The 22,764-nt window shown below is 36.9% G+C and overlaps 1 protein-coding gene across 1 annotated transcript in view; it reads left to right on the forward strand.

The window, feature by feature from the left end:
- The first annotated feature begins 1,770 nt into the window (after positions 1-1,770).
- CNGB3 (cyclic nucleotide gated channel beta 3) overlaps positions 1,771-22,764 on the forward strand; it is a 142,063-nt gene continuing 121,069 nt past the window's right edge. The window contains exons 1-3 of the mRNA XM_008054898.2: positions 1,771-1,881; positions 5,909-5,990; positions 20,188-20,314. Of these exons, the coding sequence (XP_008053089.1) occupies positions 1,771-1,881; positions 5,909-5,990; positions 20,188-20,314 (320 nt within the window). The remainder of the gene's footprint in view (positions 1,882-5,908; positions 5,991-20,187; positions 20,315-22,764) is intronic.

Consider the following 22,764-nt stretch of genomic DNA (forward strand, 5'->3'; position numbering starts at 1 on the left):
ATCAGGCATAAGAGAAAACGTTATTTGGGGGAAAAATCCAGACATAGCATCGAAAACAGTCCCTTTTCGTCTACATTCAGGCACATTTTGTTTCTTCATTTACAAGAAGTTTTTTAACATTATCTGAAAAACCATTTCTCACAGAAGGAAGGTTGTTTAACTTGAAGACATCTTCATTTTATAATCCCTTACATACTATCTCTCTCCCTATTCTCCAGCCAGCCTGGCACATACATTCATAAATTCCAAACTCATTTACAATAAGCTATCAGATAAACCAGAAACATCCTACTAAATAAATGTCAAATATAATGACTCCCTGATATCTTTCCCCTGATAAATACTGTGAGCAGATTTACAAGAGAGTCTGGTGAGGTCATTTTTCTCTGAGGGAGGGTCCCACGAAGGGAGACAATTAGTTACAGACTTCTAGTTAACACTGTCTCTTCTCTTGACTTGGCTTTGATGTCTACATCTTAAGTTTGAAATGTAATCAACTATAGAATTAGAGGATTATCTGAGAAGTTCCTAAAATAACTCTATACATAGTTGATAATTTATTCAGAATTATTTCTGAAACAAAGAAATATTTGCCCTTTAAAACAACAAACATCCTTTTTTAGGACATATAAGTCAAGTCATGTATTCAATTAAATTATTTATTAGATGTTTCCATTTGATGAAATGGTTAAATCTAAAATTAAAACTTTTAGTTTATTTGAAAAATCAATAAGGGAATTGTGAATTTGGTAATATGAAAAACTAAATTAAAATTATTTCTTCATAAGTACTTGATTCTTTTCTGTATTAACTATAACAAATATACTTTAAAATGTATAACTAGTATCTCAAGGAAATCTCCAGATTGCAAAAATACAGAGGGCAAGAGTATTGAGTTGGTTCAGGCTACCCTCGGTGTGGGGGATTTGAAAGGTAGCCTTACTGCTTAAAGACTTTGGTTTTCATTTAAAACTGCACAAGAGAAGTGCCTCTACTAAAAACGAAAACAAGACCCCTTAAAAAAATATGCATCCTTGGTGGACTAAAAGTCCCACCCAACAGCATAGGACATCAAGGAAGTTTGTCTGGGCTTCAATTAGAGGAAAAAGTTCTCTTTAACAAATCTTAATCTTGCACCATAGACTTGAAGTCCAAATTTACACACACACACGCACATACACACGCACACACACAAAGAGTAGAAGCAGTTATATATATATATACTCTATATATAGAGAGAGCAGTGTGAAACGCAACCACCAGAAGACTAGGAAAAGGAAGCTTAAAAACAGTGACCTCACGACACATGAATAAAGAAGGGGACTTTAAGGAAGTGAATGATTTGCTTTGATTATAAGCCCTCCTGCACGCTTTATTTTTTAATCATTTGCACATATTACTTTGCCTAAAGTTAGATATAGATAGGTAGGTGTGTAATTAGAAAGAAAACTAATACCAATGAACTACATGACCACATTTAAACAATTCAAATCACTATGAAGTTTTGTTAAATCCTCTAAATTATTCACAAGGGCATTTTGACTCTCTGAAGTTCACAAACCCAGTGCAAATAACCCAAGCAGAAGTAATTTGCTGCTTTTAAGCCAAAGCCCTGACTAACTAGGGAGCTGCCTGTAGGAATTAACCAGAACAAAATCCTGATTAAACAGCTAATTGGCTTGTCTACTAAGGAAAAGAAAAACAAAGTACATTTCTCTACCCTAAGACACAGTCATAAATATAAAGGCTTTCAGAACCACCTCAGAGAAGATGTTTAAATCACGGACCATAAAATTCAACAAGGTGACGCCTGTAGGAGAGAATGATGAGAATGAACAAGGTTCTCAACCAAACCATCAGTCTCAGCAATCCACAAGACAGGTATGTTCTTGACATCCCTAAATAAGTCTTGATTCTCATCATTTCTTGTCTGGTAACAGAATTCAATAAATGCTATGATGTATACAATTGTTTAGCAGTTTTACCTGGTGCCATTTGATTTATGTACTCTTTGGAACTTATCCTCAGTAATTTATACATTCTGTATAAATGTATTTTAAAATAGAATAATAAATGTTTATGGGACTATACTGGGATTTGGAAAAGTCAAGGAAGACTTCTCGTTGCTGATTTTCACCCTACCATCATCCAAAAGGAAATCATTTCTCAGATATTAAGTTGGCTATATTATTTAGTTTCAACAAAGAATGTCAAGTATCCTGATCTTAATATGCCACATTTTAACAACACTTTCTCTGGACCAATAGGAAACAATTTTAACACACAGGGCACATTTAGCTCTGGGAAATTTTTGGTTATCACAGTTCAAGTGGGGAATGTGACTGGCATCTAGTGGGCAAAGTCTACAGATGCTGCTAAACATTCTAACATGAATAGGACAGCCCTCCTACAATCCATAACGATTACTTCAAAATTTTTGTTGCCGAGATGGAAGAACCTTGCTTTAGACTAATCTTTTCACAAGTTTTATTTGTAGAACGTATGTAATAATTTCTGCTTCGTAACTTTGTTACGAGAACTCAAGATAGTACTATAAAAAGTACATAGTAGGTATTTTCTAAGTGGCAATTATTGTTATTAATAATTTATGTTTCTGTGATAATTTTAAGTTCAAAGTGATAATTACAAGAGCAATACTTAGAACTATATAGAGAATAATTTTCATTATTCACTTACTTATTCAGTTACTCACCAGAATTATCTAAAAGAGCTACAAAAAACTTTTAGAGCAATGGTTATTTTCCCATCTGAAAGAACTGGATGAGAGACTTCAAGTACAAGCAAGAATGTACCTGAGGGCTTAGGGTGGAATGGTGCAATGATTCAGGTTTCAATGAGCCCATAGGATAGACAACACTGACATTACTTAGCATTGGTCCTGGAAAAACTGCCATCCTTTTTTGACTGACGTTGACTGTCTTTGCAGTAGAAAGGAAATGTGGATGGTTGTGCTTAGCATTGCTTACTAAGAGTGCCCTTGACTTCTTTCTAATTCTTATGTCAAAATAATAATCCCACCCTTATGTATATGTTCATGAACTCATGGAATGTTACAAATATTGAACTGGGCACTTTCCTTCAGCTAGTCATGCTGTGTTTTGCTCTGGGAAAGTCACTACATTCATGTATAACCCTTGCCTACTGTGGTTATTTTCTCAAAAAGCACATAAAAACAGCTAATATATTAGTCTCTTGGAGAACATGTGCCAAGCAATGTGCTAAACCCCTTCCCGAGCACTGTTGTATTTAATCCTCACAATGGTCGTAGGTCCTATTCTAATTTACTGCTCACACAGCTAGCAAATTGCAGAGCCTGGATTGGAACCAAGCACTATCTGACATCAGCACCTTAAAGCTAAATCACTAGGCTATACTGCCTTAGAACAGGGACTATTAGTTGCATCAACCCTTTCAGATACTCTACCCATAGGACAAAGAGATGTTAGAGAGAAGGAAAAAAATAAAAAAGCAGAAACTCCATAGAGTTGTCTTATCTTCCAAAACAGAAACACTACAAAAGTTCTCAGACTAGGCACAGGTAAGAGATGCCTTAGGTACATCCCATGTCATTCTAACAGCCATAATTTGTGGATGTCAATGATGAAGTCTACTGGCACCACATTGTGTCTTAAAAGTCATATTTAGGGACTTATGTACATCTGTTCTCTCCAAGAACATAGGAGTATAGAAAAAATAATTTTTCTCCAATTTTAAATATGCTAAATGTTAAAAATGACAGAAAGTAGCCGGGCTCGGTGGCTCAGCCTGTAATCCCACGCCTTTGGGAGGCTGAGGTGAGTGGATTGCCTGAGCCCGCGGGTTCGAGACCCGCCTGGGCAGCGAGACCTCATCTCTACAATAAATCAAAAAATCAGCCGGGCGTGGTAGTGCATGCCTGTAATTCCGGCTACTCGGAAAGCTGAAGCGGAAGGGTCGCTGGAGCCCAGCAGGCGAGGCTGCGGTGGCCGGGAGCGGCCACTGCACTCCAGTCTGGGCGACAGAGTGAGACTCCAACTCAAAAAAAAAAAAAAAATGACAGAAAGTTAAACTCCCATTTTCTTCCTCAGAATATAACCTTTTGAAATGACATTTAAACAATAAGCCTCTGAAATACAAATAAATAATTTGAGTCTTATAAGTAAATATTTAGGAATAAATCAATCTAATTATACTGTGTGTGTGTGGTTTCTTGTTGTCGTTGTTGTTTTTGTTTGTTTGTTTGTTTGCTTTTTGAGTCAGAGTCTCACTCTGTTGCCCAGGCTGGAGTGCAATGGCACACTCACGGCTGCTGGGATCAGGCGATCCTTCTGCCTCAACCTTACAAGTAACCGGAAATACAGGTGCGCACCACCACGCCAGGCTAATTTTTTTATTTATTGTAGAGACAGAGTCTCACCAAGTTGCCCGGGATGGTCTCTGAACCCCTGAGCTCAGGCAATCCTTTCGCCTCTGCCTCCCAAAGTGCTGGGATTACAGGTTTGAGCCACAGCACCCGGGCTTATATTCTGTTTTTTAAAATGTTATTTAAGAGTTCATTCACCCACAATGTCATAGATAATTTCCACTTATCAATAAATAATAATTCAAGAACTACAACCAATCTAATCCAAACTCATGCTTTCTTACCCCAGATTAACAGCCTATTCACAGAAATCTACATTTGTGTACACATAGAGACTATGATGGAAATGTTTATGAATAACATCATAATATAATGCAAAAGTACTGGATGGAAGTCAGAAGGCTTAATCTAGTTATAAATTAATAACTAGCCCCAGGTTCATACTTTTCTAGCTGTGTTCACATAAACTAGTCACTCAATCAATTTCCTATTCAATAGTGTTAATAATAATAATCACTGCTTTGTCTAACACATGTAATTGTAAGACAAATAAAATCATCCAATTAATTTATTTTTCAGTTTAAAATGATTCACACAGTGCCTATTAATAGCGTCAAAACTCCATAGCATGGCACATAAAACTCTTAATATTCTCCTCATCCCTACCTACTTCTCAATACTCATTTTCTCATATTTTTCCCCATCAAAATACTTCTACTGTAGTTCCCATGCCTACATACAGTTGCACCTTCGGCTTTTGCTAAACCTGCATCATCTGCTGGAAAGGTTTTCCAAGTCTTGTCCATCTGAAAAACAAAAATCTTGTCTTTGTAAGATCAAGAGTCAGTTTCTTTTTAAGTTTCCTACCTTTACCTTTCACTTCAGTCAAATTGCCCACTTCGTGTTTATGCCCCATCTCTATCCTCTAGCCATTCTCTCATCACCTACATTTTCTTGCACTTAGATTTTTGGGTGTTTGCCCCTTCCCTCTGCCCCTGCTGGATTCTGTGTAGCTTGGGGGTCAATCCTCCATGTTCTAACCTACCTCGTTTCACTCTGCTTACACAGGAGCATCCTCAGGCACACACTAACCACCTCCTGTGTGACATAACTAAGGAAAGCTTAGATGATCAGACAAATGATAGAGTAGAAGCAAATGAAATGATGGGAAGAAGAAAGAGATCTAGATTAGAAGGACTAATCTGCCTTCTTCTATCCACCATTTTAAGGTACCACTAAAGACCTAGACTAAGACCAAAGCTAAGCCTGTGAGAAGTAAAGACTGGAATTGGGAGGTATGTGAGCAAGGGAGACACAGCATTCACACTGACAAAAAACAGAGAGTTCCTGTGGCAAACAAGTTGTGGAGGTGTGATTATTCAATAATAGTCCAAGAATGTTCATTGAAGTGCAAGAATCATTTTTAGTACATCAGAAACAGTCAATATTAATAATTGAATTGAGTGGAAAATAGTGCTGCATTTTACATTTAACTTCATTTTTATGTAAATGCATTACATACAATCTCTCTTTTTTTCCTCAAAGGATGAAAACAAAACTGAAGAGGAACCTCTCAAAACCAAGATGACTCCAGTCACATCTGAAGAGCCACACACTAAAACACAAGGTCAGAATGCAATCTGTAGAAAAAAACTAAAAAGTGAAATATAGATTTCTCTGAAATGTGTTGTCTGATGAAACATTTGTCCTTGGCTAGATGAATTATCTAGGGTCACACTGAGGCTATTTGAAGATCTGAATATTTATAACAAAATTTTATCTTCATTCAGTCACTCATTCATTAATTCATTCAGTAAATGCTTTTTCATCAGCTACCATGTGTCAGGCACTGTTCCAAAGACTAGATATAGTAGTGAGCAACATGGGCTGAGTGTGGGCTAACATGGAGCTTATTTCAAGAGAAAATGAAGCAGGTCATAGATAAATACGGACAAAATGAACAGTGCAATTTCAGTCAGTGATAAGGACCATAAAGACAATAAAATAGCTATGGATTGAACACGTGCAAAGGTTCAGCACTCACACCTCTGCTCCCTCCTGCTAAACTCTTTCCATCAGAAATCTCATCTACTCCTAAGTTTACCACACTCATTTCTACATGGATGATTCTAAATCCTATCAAACCAATTTTTAAAGAACCTGTCTAATATTTTCCAATTAACAACTAGATATATGTCGCTGTATGCTCTGCAACATCCCAAAGAAAGCATGTCTAAAATTGAATTCCTTGTCTTCCTCTTCAAATAAGCTCCCTCTCCTGATTCCCATCTATGTCTGGGCACTGTCATTTTTTCAGTCTCCCAAGCTCAAACTCATTCATGCCTTATTCGTCTGTTTAGGATGTCTTATCAGGAAATTAGTCACCAAATCTTTCATAATGACCCTCAAGCCCTCAATCTCAGCAATACCATCCTGCTTCAGGCCCTTTTTAGTAACTCATGCCTACACTACTCCCAGGCTAAGTGATCCCTTCTGTTTGAACTCTGTTATGATCCTATCTCTCTCCTTGTTATACAGCCCAAACATGGTTAGCAGATTATTTCCCATTAACCACTCTTTTGATCTCAAGTCTTTCTAAACTGCCTCCATATTGCCTGCAGGACCAAATCTAAATTCTTCCACCTGACTTTGTAGAACCTAATGCAATCTATTCACAACCCCTCATTCTAGGCCTTCTCTCCTACTTTTCGTACTTCACCATAACCAAGAAAACACAAAAATAATAGGAGAATCACTAGAACAAAAAAATTACTTCCATAAAACAAATGTTTTGCTTTTCATCTATAGACAAAGTTTGTGTATGGTAATTTTTAACGACTTCTTATCTGTACTAAAATATTTGAACAGAAGCAAAATTGAGTTTTTATGAGCCAAAAATTCCTATCACTAAGGAGTAAAAACTACACAGAGAACTACAAGCAAGATTGTAAGTTAAAAAACAAATTACAAGAAAGATTTTAAATAAGCAAATTGCAATCAATATTTCCACAGTCAAAAGCACCACTCTGAACAAATGCTCCCACTCTCATTATATTTGGCTGTTTTTTATTTTAGAAAAATAAAGGACCTATATGAAGAAAATAACTGAATTTTACAGAACTATGTAGAGTAAACTTTAATAATTGGAAGAAAATAATATATTTCCACTTGGAAAAACAATATACCAAAGAAACTGGGATTTTTCCTAAGTTATGTTTATTTTTTTTACAACCTCCTCTTACTTTCTTTCCACAATATATTTTTTAAAGACAAAAAGAAAAAAATTAGTTCAGTTGTCTTGATTTTATTTACTTATTTTGAAGAACAGCTTTATGTTTTTACTATTCAGATTAAAATGTAGAAAATACTTATTTGTTCTTACACAGAGTAGGTATTTTCACCACTTTCTTCTACATTTTCACCTCAGTCAAGAAGCTAGGAAAATAGTGTTTTCCAAATAGACAATCAGCATTTACCAAAGAAAGTAAATGTGCCCCAATAAATTTTTCAATATGAATGCAATCTAATATTACTTTCTAATTGATGGCTAAAGCTTGGCTATTCAACTACTAGATAAAATATTTATTATAATATATCAATGAAAGATGAAAGCATTTAATAATCCTAAGACTGTTTCTGATAAAAGTTCACATATATAAAACTTTCATAAATAGTAAGAATAATGTACCAAAAGGACATAGTCAAAATGTGAGCTAGGCATGGTGGCTCATGCCAGCCACCCCACCAATTTGGAAGGTGGAGGTAAGAAGATTGCCTGAGCCCAGAGGTTTGAGACCAGCCTGGGCAACTTGGGAAGACCTCATGTCTACAGTAAGTCAAAAAATTAACCAGGTATGATGACACACACCTGTAATCCCACCATTTTGGTAGGTGAAGTTAAGAGGATTGCGTAAGCCCAGGAGTTTGAGACCAGATTGGGCAATTTGGCAAGACCTCATGTCTACAATAAATCAAAAAATTAGCCAACATGGTGGCACACCCCTGTAGACCCAGATACTTGGAAGGCTGAGGCAAAAGGATCGCCTGAGTCCAGCAGGTTGAGGCTGCAGTATCTGTGAGTATGCCACTGCACTCCAGCCTGGACAAAAGAGTGAGACTCTGAATCAGAATATAAGATAAAATTGAAAAAATAAAATTAAATGTGACCTTGTTTTCTTAAATCAACAATTAATGACCATTATTCCATCTTCAATCATTTAAAAGAAGACTATTCTGTAGATCATACAAGAATTTTCATTGCAGCCGGGCTCGGTGACTCAGCCTGTAATCCCGTGCCTTGGGAGGCTGACGTGAGTGGATTGCCTGAGCCCGCGGGTTCGAGACCCACCTGGGCAACTTGGTGAGATCTCATCTCTACAATAAATCAAAAAATTAGCTGGGCATGGTAGCATGCATCTGTAGTTCTAGCTACTTGGAAGGCTGAGACGGAAGGATCACCGGAGCCCAGCAGGTCGAGGCTGCGGTGGCCGGGAGCGGCCACTGCACTCCAGTCTGGGCAACAGTGTGAGACTCCGACTCAAAAAAAAAAAGAATTTTCATTGCATACACCAAAGTGTGGTTGACAAATGGCAGTATTGAGGAAGAGAGAAACAGTCTACAGTAGAAATCAAATTTATGTGCACCATGAGAAGCCAAAAAAACCCACAAAGTTATCAAGATGATTCAAATTACAAATTTGTTTTACTATGAGTTACTTTATAATAGCAATGGTTTAAATCTATAGTTCTTCACACAGAAAAATACAACATTAATGGCATAAAGCCAAGGATCACATCTATGGAATGACAAGTTTATTCTTATATTTGTTATATTTTTCCCAAAATGTATTTGTAAGCTTAAATTTTTCATAGCTGGTAATAAAAACTCTTTTGTGGAAGTTTCATTTAACAGAGGAGCTATTTGAGTAGGAAGGAAAAAAATAGTTTCATTTAAATCTGCAAACGAAGCATGTCTTCAAAGACTTTAATAGGAATAACAGTTATATTTAAGATATTTTATCTCAAAAAAGCAAAATTATTAGTGTTCAAAGATAGCCTCTGATATGCGCTTGGTATTTTTGTGTTCTTCACTTCAAAACATGCAGGTGCAATGTCACAAAATCTGCAGATGTTGATTTCTGATTATAGAACTCTTATCTTCTGCAGAGCATGGTTTAATTTATATCTGCCATGGAAATGAAGAATGCAACACATTTGGATGCAAATAAAGATAACTTACTAATGTCCTCTTTTGATTACAATCATCTTTCCTAAGGTTTTACTTCACTTATATTACATTAAACGCTTCTTTAAGCAAATGATTTGGTACCAGCAGAGGATATGTAAATGTAAATGACATACCTAATGGTTTATCATGCTTTAAAGTGACTTCACTTGTGTAGAAATGTGTCAAAGTTGAGTGCATATAGCTAGTATGGTGTGGTAGACTAAATAAACAGTGGCCACCCAAAGATGTCCATGCCCTAATCCCTAAAACCCATTAATGTGTTAATGTGGAAAAAAATTGCTGATGGTATTGTTAAGCATCTTGAGATAGGAAGATTATTCAGATAACCCCAATGTAATCAAGGTGTCCCTATAAGAGTAAAGCAAGCCGGGTTCGGTGGCTCAGCCTGTAATCCCGCGCCTTTGGGAGGCTGAGGTGAGTGGATTGCCTGAGCCCGCGGGTTCGAGATCCACCTGGGCAGCGAGACCTCATCTCTACAATAAATCAAAAAATCAGCCGGGCGTGGTAGCGCATGCCTGTAATTCCGGTTACTTGGAAGGCTGAGGCGGAAGGATCGCCGGAGCCCAGCAGGTCGAGGCTGCGGTGGCCGGGAGCGGCCACTGCACTCCAGTCTGGGCGACAGAGTGAGACTCCGACTCAAAAAAAAAAAAAAACAAAGAGTAAGGCAAGAAACTGAGGCAGAAGGAAATGAAACAATAAAAGCAGAGGTTGAATTGATGCACTGTGGGAAGTGAAGGAAGGAAGGGACAGGAACCAAAGGATGCAGATAACCTCTGGAAGCTGGAAAAGATAAGAAGTGGATTCTTTCCTGAAGCTTCCAGAAGGAATGCCGGCTTTCAGACCCTTTTTAGACTTTTGACTTCCAGAACTACAAGGAATAAATTATGTTGCTTTAAGTCATTAAGTTTGTGGGAATTTGTTACAGCGGCAGTAGAAAACTAATACATATGGCTTTAAAATATTCCAAATTTAAATACAAAATGTAATCATTTTAAAAATGAAATTGAGTTTTACTATAAACAATCATGTAAATTCATAGTAAAGGCAGCATATTATGCAAAAAAAAGAGCATTTGAAATGTTGATGCTTCTGAATTCAAATCATGACTATGGCTATACCCATTAAATTACCAACATAATTCTTCTCTGACCTGGAAACAACAATACAGAAATTCATATGGAAACATAAACAAGCACGAATAGTCAAACAATTCTTAGCAAAAGAAACAAAGCACAAGATATCACTCTTCCAGAATTTAAACTTTATTATAAGGCTACAATAATCAAAACAGCCTGGTATTGGTAAAAGAACAGGAATATAGACCAATGAAAGAGGATAAAGATTCCAGAAACAAAAACTCAATTTCTCAACCAACTCATCTTCAACAAAGCCTACAACAACAACCATTGGGAAGAGGATAACCTATTCAGTAAATAGTGCTGGGAAAACTGACTGATCACATGCAGATGATTGAAACAGAACTCCTACCTATCACCATACACAAAAATCAACTCCAAATGAATTGAAGACCTAAATGTAAAACCCCAAACTTTAAGAATCTTAGAAAATGCAGAAGATACCCTTACTGAAATCAGAATGGCAACCAATTCCTGATCAAAACCCCAAAAGCTCATGCCATAAGAGATAAAATAGACAAGTGGGACCTCATCAAACTGAAAAGCTTCTGCAAAGTAAAAGAAGCCATAAAGAGAGTGGGAGACAGCCCACAGAATGGAAAAAAAAAATATTGACCAACCGCATATCTGATGAGGCCTAACATCCAGGATCTACAAGGAATGCGAACATGCTGAAAAGAAAAAAACAAACAGCCCCACTAAAATGCGGGCAAAAGACATGAATAGATACTTCTCAAAATAAGACAAATAAGCAACCAACAGACACATGAAAAAATGTTCAGCCTCCCTAAACATCAGAGAAACACAAATCAAAACCACATGGAGCTACCATTTAACTCTAGTAAGAATGACCATCATTAATAAAACAAAAAACAACAGATGCTTGCAAGACTACAGAGAAAAGGAACTCCTTCTACACTGTTGGTGGCAATGCAAACTAGTTCAGCCTCTATGGAAAACAGTGTGGTGATTCCTAAGAGAAATAGAAATTGACCTTCCATCAATCCAGCAATCCCCCTTCTAGAAATATATTCAGGGGAATCTGAATCACTCTACAAAAAACGATACCTGCACACACGTTTATTGCTGCACTATTCACAATAGCAAAAACATGGAACAACTGTGTTGCCCATCTAAACTGGACTGGATTTGAAAAATGTGGTATACATACATAATGGAATATTACACAACCATAAAGAAGAACAAACATGGACTTCACAGCAACTTGGATGAATTTAGAGTCTACAATACTCAGTGATTTATCACAGAAACAAAGAACTGGGTACCATATGTTCTCACTCATGATCAGACCCTGAACACTTACCATAATACTATAAGAAGGGGATTGGCAGTAGCCAGAAACTGCCTGGGGTTGGGGCAAGGCACATAACATTAACTAGAGTACCTGATCTCCACCGAAGCAAAGCAAGGACCAAACATAGGCCCAAACTCCTATACGATGATCACTTGTATACCTAATCCTGAATTGTACCCCACATCTTTAAAATAAAATAATTTTTTTAAAAAATCATGGCTCTGCCACTTCCTAGTTCTTCATTTGAGACACTTATTATCTTCAAATCTGAGTTTGCTCATGTATAAAATAAGGATAATATCACCATCATTGTTAGGTTGTAAGAATTAGTGTGTATATATATATGATACACACATACACACACACATGGAAAATTATATATATAGCCTTTAGCCTAGAGGTTATAAATTCCGTTAATAGAACCAGATACACAGTGCTAGTGAGGACCCTGCAAGCCTGTGTGGAGAGGCCAGAGACCACTCAGCTCCACAATCATTGCCCCATGGGAATGAATGTCAAGGGCTACCAGATGATTCACCTTATCTAGATCCACCTTATCCCAATTACTGCCCCGTGGGAATGAGTGTCAAGGGCTGCCAGATGATTCACTTTATAACAAATTTTAACTTGAAAACTCTCAATTTTTAAGTTGACTTTTTTAAATGTTTAAATATTGCCTTTTTAAAGTCACTAATAACAAAAAAACTCAATTGTCCAATTTAGTCCACAAGATATAATTTTTTTTTGAGTCAGAGTCTCACTCTGTCGTCACCATCACAACTACCTCAGCCTTGAACTGCTGGGTTTAGGAAATCCTTCTGCCTCAGCCTTCCAAGTAGCTGGAACTACAGGCGCACACCACCATGCCTGATTGGTTTTTTTATTTATTGCAGAAACGAGATCTCATTATGTTGCCCAGGCTGGTCTTGAACTCTTGGGCTTAGGCAATCCTTTTACCTCCACCTCCCAAAGTGCTGAGATTACAGGCATGAGCCACTGAGCCCGGCCCACAAGATCATTTTCTAACCTCAAATTCACATAGTAGATACTCAATGTTGTTCATATTTATGAACACTGACATCCCTAAACAAAATTCTGAATCTGGTGATGTTTTTCGTCATCTTACTCTCCTCTTCCTAAACCCTGGGCCTTCTGGGCCAAATAACTCTCCACAACCAACCTCAAGGTTTTAAAGCTAATACAATTCCATATCTATAGAGGTGCTCCAGGCCTTGCCCAGGCCCTCATCGTCTCTCCAAACTGATCTAGCCTGCATCTCTCAATGTGAACTGAGAAAGCTAAAACCTACTCTAAAAAAAATTGCTTTTAATTTCTAAAGCCCATTTTTTTTTTTTAGAAAAAGGAAGAAGGGAGGGAACTCTGCATTGTGTAAATAGAAAACTACTCTTCAGTACTCGGCATATACAGCCTAATTTGTCCTGTGTGAAATAGAAAAATAACCAGCCTATCAACTAAAATTTAATTTACAAGAAGTCAGTCAAGACTTCCTTTTATAAGGCCAGCCAGTTTGATTGACATACATGGAAAGTACCGCTATGGCTAATTTTAGTACTATAATTACTTCCTATAACTATCAGCCCTATTCATCAACCAAAAGATAAGGTGGGAATACAGAAACAAACAAAAAAAACCTATATAACACTTTTTATCAAAACTACTAAGCCATATGTCTCTGCTTCATCAAATAGAAATACCCTTATACAGTAAACAGAAGTATTCTTTCAAAATGATACCTGATAAGATGATAAACAAAAGAATTGAGAAATGAAGAAACTTGGCATGTGAAATTTCTAAAAACTTTATCTAGAAAAAAGATGAATATGATATGCTTTCTAGTTTGAAATGAAGAAAATGCCTAATGGTGCTGGTTTGGCAAGGGACACAGACATATTCAGGGCACCTTCAGTGGCAGGAGCTCATTGTCAGAAAATTCATAGGTAAATGGAGCTGAAAAGACATTCAGGGCAAGCATTCAGATGGAGACAGACTTGGAGCTAATTATTTTTTCTCCCTCACGCTCACAATGAATATGTCTTCGTTTCTCATGACCACTGTGTTTTCTCTGTATATCTTCTGCTCTCATTCCCATCTACTCATTTCCCAGTCCAAATACCAAAGAGAGTAGTCTGACTGACTGAGATAACAACCATTGTTCCCCTTGGGCAGAGCCGTTTAGACCATCATCAGGGTCACCAGCCAGCTGTGGACAGGTTACTCTTCTGAGGTCGCCTGCCCAGTCGTGAGCACAGTTAGTAGCCGTTCCTGCATATAATACAGCAGAAAGCTGCCTCACCAAAAAGCATGAAGTCAGGCATAGAAAGCCTAACTGTTTTAAATATTGAATAGAAGGCAAGACTCTGACTGACAAAATTACTGTCATTACCCGTTTTATAAACAAAAACTTAAGAGGACCTAACCAATGTAGATAGGGTGGTTTTTCCTTTAAAATGCCTTTTTTAGTAGTTTGCACGATTTAAATATATTTGCATAATTCAATTAAACTTTGTGCTTCTAGGCTTCTTTCTGCCAAAGAATATAGCTGACTTGTGGGAAATTTAATTATGCTTTCCTGGTCCCTAGGACTCTTTCAAGTAGATGGAAGCTCTTGCATGCCCTACATATGGCAGTGCTATACAGACCTGAAAGAGTTAAGATATACTTAAAAAAAAAAAAGTAATTTACTCCAGTCTGGCTGGTGGAACACTTTGTGTTTATATTGCATTTTTTTTTAATGGAGTCTTTATCTAATCCTCACAGAAATCCCCAGGACAAAAGTATTTTTCATTTTATGGATGAGGAAACTGTTATAGAAAAGCGACTTATCCAGAGTCACCCAGAGAATTAGTTATGTAAGGATCACAGCTTTCTGTCTGGTTCCCAGCGCTGGTATCTTACCACATTCCTTAATACCTATATACAAAATATGTTTTCTAGATGAATTAATCTCAATAAAAAGTCCCTGAAACCAAGCATGACATTGAGAGAGGACAGGATCCCTCCATCCTGACATAGTAGCAAAGCTACTTTAGATGGATTCACATTCTTTTTTGTCTGTTTGTTCACTTATTTATTTGTAATGATGCATCCTAGAGTAAAAAAATCTTCCTAAATATAAAGATCCCATCAGGACTTGGAAGCACCCTAAAGCTCTAGAGGATATCTAAGCTGTGACTCCACGCAAGCACCCCATCCTTCCTCCCTTAGCATGCTCCCTTTGTGCAGGCTTAGATGGCTGGAGGTTATAGAATACCTCCAGCCAGTGGGCCATCACTGCCTCACAAAGCAATATGTTTTGCTGTTAGACAAGTTGTTAGAATGTTTGGAATGTTGCTTATTTGTTTGCTTTGTAAATTCCTTTGATGTGTACTTTTTCTGTTTTCTGAAATATATGAAATATATCTATTTTCTTTTCTAGACAACAGTCCTTCAGATAATTTAAGGTAGCTGTCAGATTACTAGTTAATATTCAATACTTTAGTGAAAGAGCCTAAATTTCTTAAACCATGTCTCATATGAGGTGGTTTCCAGAACTCTCACCTATTCTGAAACCTTCTCCTCTGGATTTTTTATAGATTGTATGTACACTTCTTAATACAAAGTATACTATTTTTCTTCTCTTGTGAATGACATTTTAGTGTGCTCTTTCAGATTCCATTTCACGTACATTGCTGTAATATTTGTCCGTTTCTTCCATGTCATTTGACAATCAATAAAGGTATAATAAAATTTCAAGTGTAATTAAAATATACAATTAAAATTATTCTAAGTACATTACATAATCTAGCAACTATGAAATTAACTAAAGCTGAGGCAAAAATATAATCTTGAGTGCCAAAAAATAAACATTCTCTACTCTAACTCCAAATGTTCCTTCATCAAGAAGAGAGCAAGCCGGGCTCGGTGGCTCAGCCTGTAATCCTGCGCCTTTGGGAGGCTGAGGTGAGCGGATTGCCTAAGCCCGCTGGTTCGAGACCCGCCTGGGCAACTTGGCGAAACCTCATCTCTACAATAAAATCAAAAAAAAATTAGCCGGGCGTGGTAGCGCGCGCCTGTAGTTCCAGTTACTTGGAAGGCTGAGGCGGAAGGATCCCCGGAGCCCAGCGGGTCGAGGCTGCGGTGGCCGGGAGCGGCCGCCGCACTCCAGTCTGGGTGACAGAGTGAGACTCCAACTCAAAAAAAAAAAAAAAAAAAAAGAAGAAAGCAACAGTATCATTTAGGCATATTATTAAAACTCCCAGGCTTAGTCTTTATTAATTCATCTAACATCCAGTTGCCCAGGTACTGTTGGCTCCTAATGAAAGATTTGTTTTGAGAAAGAATTCACATGCATTTAGTGTCTTAAGAATCAAACATTCAGCCGGGCTCGGTGGCTCAGCCTGTAATCCCGTGGCTTTGGGAGGCTGAGGTGAGTGGATTGCCTGAGCCCGCGGGTTCGAGACCCGCTGGGCAGCGAGACCTCATCTCTACAATAAATCAAAAAATCAGCCTGGCGTGGTGGCGCATGCCTGTAATTCCGGCAACTCGGAAGGATCGCGGGAGCCCAGCAGGCGAGGCTGCGGCGACAGAGTGAGACTCCAACTCAAAAAAAAAAAAGAATCAGAAATTCAATCAAGTAGAATCATTCCCTACACCAAACATTACAACCAATGAAAGCATTGTCAAGTCTTCTTCTGTTTACATTCATTTAAAACAAGGCCAATTGAGCACCTTTCTAATTTGCAAGCTTATTCTCATATTAGATTCATTTTGGAGTCCCTCCTTTTTCAGCACATATTTAATGTCACTTATAAAATACAGGGAGGTTAATGAGTTTCCGCATCACTTATTTCCTCACTTGAAAAGAGAAGCAGATGTTTCACACCTGTTTGGGTCTCCACGATATGCTGCTACAGGGGGCCAAGCAGATTGGAAGTGTATTACACAGGCCCGGTGTGAGATGCCGCCAGGCTCGAGACAGAATCAACCCGATGTGTGGAGAGCGAACTCAATAGTACTTATTTTTTGCACATTCAATAAAAGCAACCATATCAGAACACTGGATTCCAGATTTCACTATCTGCCACGGGCACATATTTCAGGGTAGAATTTGAGCAAGTGTACTGATGAGATCTGGCAATTGCTGTACAGCGTGCAAAGAGCACAGTTGGCAGAAAGACTTACACTATTCATTTGGGCAGCTAGAAAAGAGAGAATCCTACTGTCCATGTGTGAAGTTGGGAAGAAGTACAATATGCAGTTGACAAAACGTCACCCAGATGCCAGGGCAAGATTTGCCTTGTATTTCAGATTTATCTTTCATGATGAGGATGATGCAAACATTCCGACCATCTGTTTCTACAAACAAATAACAAGCTGCCTGGATAAAAAGACACCCACACTGAACTATAGCTGACAGGGATTCTTTTAAGTCCTCATGGGGTCTGTTAAGTTGTTCTGCTTTGAATCCAAGAACAGGCAATAACTGGTTTCTCATCTTCATCAATAAGCTATTAATGAGGATTTATTTTATAATTAAATGCTTATCCACAAATCAAATTAGGCTGAAATTAATTTATAAATATTCTAGACTTTTCATAATAGAGGCAATGTCATTTTAGAAAGGCTCGGCTATGTCTAGAAAAGACCAGGTAAGTTGCTAGTATCTATTTAGAGTTAATTTAATCCAATTGTGATGATGGTAAACAAACGTTTTTATTAGAATGGAAGAAAAGAACTATTGCAGAGCAGTTGGTCATTTAATTGGTACTAGCAGAAACATAATACTGCAAATGTAATACGTCTGCTATAACTTGACTGGGCGATGGAGAAAGTACATGAAGCAGCTTATATCCATGTGGCCTTATAAGAAATGGTCAATAAAGCTTCCTAGGACAGATTGTTTTACAGATTCTGCTTGTTTTATATTCAGAATTCTTTTTCTGATTTTTTAAAGTCACATTTCATGCTCTACTTCAATTTTTTTTTTTTTTTTCAGAGTAGGTGTTTCAAGAAAAATATAGGAACACAATGATCCACAACATTTTTTGGGCCCAAATTCCTTCGGGAAACCCATGATAACTCTAGATCCTCTCCATGTTTAAAAAAAAAAGTATATACAACATATGGTCTCAAGAGTTTCAATCCATAAAAGCACTGGACATTCATAGCCAGAGATTAAAAGCTTTGTTTTAAAATACCTTACAGTAATTGTCCCAGTGTTTGTGGGTGTGGGAAAAGGATTAGGCTGCCACTTTCTTAGCAATACAACATGGCATAATGTCAGAGATCTGAAATACGATTTGTGTTTTGGCTGGATAAAGATAAATGGGAAAATATGGCTTGACCCAAGAACACAGGGAAAACAGATCCTTCTCTCTTATTTTTATCCAAAGCTTGTTAGTACAAAATGACATATTGAAAGTGCTATTTTTTCACTCTGAAATCTGTTGGATACTGATAAACTCATTAGTGTACCACATGTGCCTGTATAGGAAGGTCTCTGTCCTACAACTTTCAATAAAATTCCATACACATAGCAATATTTCACCTGGAACACAGACTTCAAGGACGTGATTATATCCTTGTATCTCAAGTAAATTGGGGAACTTGGTGGGGGGGTTCATTTAAACATGTGAAAACATAGTTAGTAGTGTGTTTTCTATCTCCTGGTCAAAAATACTATAATTCCAAAATAAAGGCAGATAATAGGTACACAATAAACAAAAGCATCTGGGGAAATCCAGGAGTTTAAGCTTTCTTATCTATAGCCTTTTAAAAACTGTAAGCAGTGACTTAATTTTATTTTTATCCCTTAAACATGTTCCTGAAAAGTTTAGTACATTGAAAGTTTTTTATATGGATCATGGAAAATTTCTTACTAAAGGGTGAAATGATGAAAACTTTTATAAAGGGATCACCCCCTGATTGATCATTTTTACAAATCCAAATTTCATTACTGGGTTTGCTTAAATGTTTAAACTATAATGTATTATAATAAAATAAGTGATAATTTTGGCCTTGATTTCAATTTTCTAAGCAAAGGACATACAATTAAAAATAAATTAGTAACTATGGATAATAAATAACCATTAAATTTTCATTTGTTTTTTCGTTTCTGCTTCTATTTTCTTTTAATATTAAGTAATTTGCTTTCATTGAAACCTTCCATAAAATCCAAATATTTACTAGTAAGTTGATTATTCTCTGGGTAAATTCCAATTTAAACTATATTAATTGGAAATTGTATTTGTAGGTTTGAAGGAAAGAATTTAATTTCTGGACCCAAATGAAGCTAGTATATGTTAGTTTGTATTGTTTCTTCAGAAAAAGATGTCATAACTAAAGATGGTGAAACCAAAAGCAAAAATTTGATTTCATACAATAGAATTCAATTGTAAAATAATGTCTATCACGTCATTTTTGCCTATTTTACTTTTCTGAATTCTATAATACATAAATTCCAGTCATAAATTATGAATACTTTAGCAAAACAAAAAATGTGTTTTGAATGTTTAATTCTTATTCTCAGCTTTGCTAATATCAAAAAGAATATCTTGTGAACATTTTATTGCATAGTACACCAACTTCAAGTACTGTTATGCTCTGCATAATGTCATTTCAGTCAACAATAGACCGCATATAAGATGATGGTCCTTAAGATTATAAATCATATTTTCCTGCACCTTTTCTATGTTTAGATACACATTTGCCATTTGTTACACTTGCCTATTCAGTGCATTGACATGCTGTACAAGTTCATAGCCTAGGAGCTATAGTATGCATCATACAGCCAAAGTGCATACTAGCTATACCATTTAGCTTTGTGTAAGTACATGCTATGATATTCGCACAATGACAAAATTGCTTGCCTAACAATGAATTTCTCAGAATATATCCCTGTCGTGAAGCAACACATGCCCGTGTATATTTTTTGTTGGCCTGAAGGTGTCTACATGTCAATTCTTTTCTGCATACATTTCTACTTTGTTTAGCAGGAATCTTAGGGGAGTCATTCCTGAGAAGACAATTCCAGAAAACAAGCAACATCTTCACAGCTTATGCCGTCAAATCTCTGTGTCAAGAGTGGCATATATTCTTTCATATTTATTTTTATTTCCTTTCCACAGAAAAAATCTTCAAGGAAAATTCCTCCAGTGATCTGATCACATACCATGACCATGAAAATGCAGCAGAACCAACCAGAACAATGCCAGAGCAGAAGGAAATGGATTCTGGGAAAGAAGGTCCAAACAGGTGAGCATTTAATAAGACACATAACACATGTTAGTGCTCAGCCTTCACTTAAAAATTCCAACGCCTATTCTCCCCTTTAGATGAACAAAAGGGCAAGAAAACTTTAACAGTTCTGCAACACAAGGGAACTGGGTCAGAACTAAAATGGTGATTCTGTCAGTTCATTGTGCCTCATCATCTAGGCATAGCCACTAACCAAGATCTCCAGGTGGCCATTTGGCTATGGGTCAACTCATGCCAACAAAAACATCACTGTTATATGTTGGAGTCATTGCACATCATGGAAAACCTATATATTTACAAGACATGAATTTTAAATAGAAGAAAATGTTCTGAGTTCACAAAGAAATAGCTATTCTAATTATGTAAATATTTTTCCAGAAGATTGATTGTGATTTCCTTTCAACTGCTAAAGAAAGTGTGGCATGATAACCAAGGATAATATCAGAAATGGGCAAGCTTTATGCCACTGAAGGAATACAGTTTCATAAAATTATTGGAAATACCACAAAAGAGATAGCAATTTAAATGTGAATCAATAAAACTCAACTAGGAATCCCTTCATTTGGTCACTTTTTGGCATGGTACTATATGCCTGCCAATCCAATTGGAATTGCTTAGCTATAGCTGATATAACTGCAATCTGCTTATGAAACAATAAAAGTGTATTCTTCTTATTTAACAGATTTTAAAAAGAGTTGTCATTTAAAAAGAAGTTAAAAGTACCAATTCTTCCATCCTACCCCACCCCCCTTTCTCTCAGCAGTGCCTCTACTATGTTAAACCATCTGCTGTCAGTAGGAGTTATGGTGATTATCTAGGACCCAGGGGATTGCTAAACAAACATTTGGTATCAGAAAGAAAGAGTGTTTTTTCATTAAACACAAATTTGGTAAGAACTAGAATCTTACAACAGGATAAGAGATTATTTATATTTTTTATATAGCTGTTGGTGTTTACAGAATCATTTTTGGTCCTATTAGTGGGTCATCATTATCTTCCCTCCACATATTAGGAACCAAGGCACTGAAAGGTTAATTAGTTTGCCTAGAGTAATAGGGTCAGCTCGACTAAGATTAGACTGCAAAAGACTTGAATTCCTGAGGGGACGTCTTTTCTTCCTCACACCAATGCACTCCCTTTAATCAACAGCTTAGGCTTCTGAACTAATCTCTCTTTCTAGCATTAATTTTAATACATTTAAATTTTTTTAATAATAACCAGTGGTGATTGGTTTTCAAATAACTGAAGTTGAAGACATAACTAACAGTTTGGGGTAGAAATTCCTCTTGAACCATATCCATTCCTAGTATAGTGCTTTTACTGTTCTGTAATGTGGAAATGGTAACCTTTAAATTACCCAGAAAGTTTTTCAATCAGTATAACTCAAAAACACAAAACTCCTTGTCGTGACCTCTAAGTCCTCACCTGGTCTGTCTCCTACCTGGCTTTTCTTTGTCCTCTTCCAACACACAACTCCTCCCTGACCTTTCCACCTCTCTACTCCAGTCACACTTGTCCTATTTCAGTCTCTTATGCTTACATCCCCCTCCTACCACAGGCTTTTGCACATACTACTTCCTCTGCTTGTTCTGGTCTTTCCTCCCCTGATGGCCTAATTAACTCCTACTTGTTCTTCAGATATTAGTGTGATCATTGCTTCCTTTGGAAGGCCCCCTCACCTTCCTATCTAGGCCATACCCTTCTATTTTAAGATCTCTTTCACAGCATTTATCACTGATTCAATTGATATGATTATCTGTTAAAAGTCCATCAGTTTCGCTCTCTTAATCATATACTTCATGATGATAGGGGCCATGTCTGTTTTGTTGGTAATTAATATTCCCAGTGGCTAATTCAATGTCTGGCATGTAGTATATATTCAATAAATGTTTAACAAATGAATTAATAGATAAATCCAAACATATTGGGCATGTTTCTTCAGAACTTCTAGATTTTCAAAACTGTATAGCTTCTTCAGCAGGAGAGAAGAAGACATAAGTGGCTTCTCAAATCATTCCACTCCTCTTCAAAATCTTGATAAGAGCAAGCATGGCCAGTAGCAGATTAAAGTTCATGAGAAAAAAATGTTAGATTATAAAGCTCTCAATTCATTACTCCTCTTCTTTTATGACTTTTCATCACTATCACTATACTGAGCCAGTAGTATAAGTCCCAGTCCAAAAAGCAGCAGGTTCATGACCCACAGAGAGACAATGTTTCAGTGAGAGTCTGAAGTCAGAAAACAGTACAATGTACAAGCTCAACCAATCAGGTAACAGTGCCCTCTTACTCCCAAAAGAGTCATCCTCTTTGTTCTATGACCTGGCAAAATTGTTTAAATCCAGAACAATTTTTGATACCTTCCTGGCAGTTCTTTCTACAATATGGGTAGCAAAGTGGCTTGAGAATTATTGACAAGCTGGGTAGACCCAAGTCAACTTAAAGTT

The sequence above is a fragment of the Carlito syrichta genome, unplaced genomic scaffold (assembly GCF_000164805.1).
Source record: "Carlito syrichta isolate Samal-C Ts95f unplaced genomic scaffold, Tarsius_syrichta-2.0.1 Scaffold301606, whole genome shotgun sequence".
In the NCBI taxonomy this organism is placed as follows: Eukaryota; Metazoa; Chordata; class Mammalia; order Primates; family Tarsiidae; genus Carlito; species Carlito syrichta.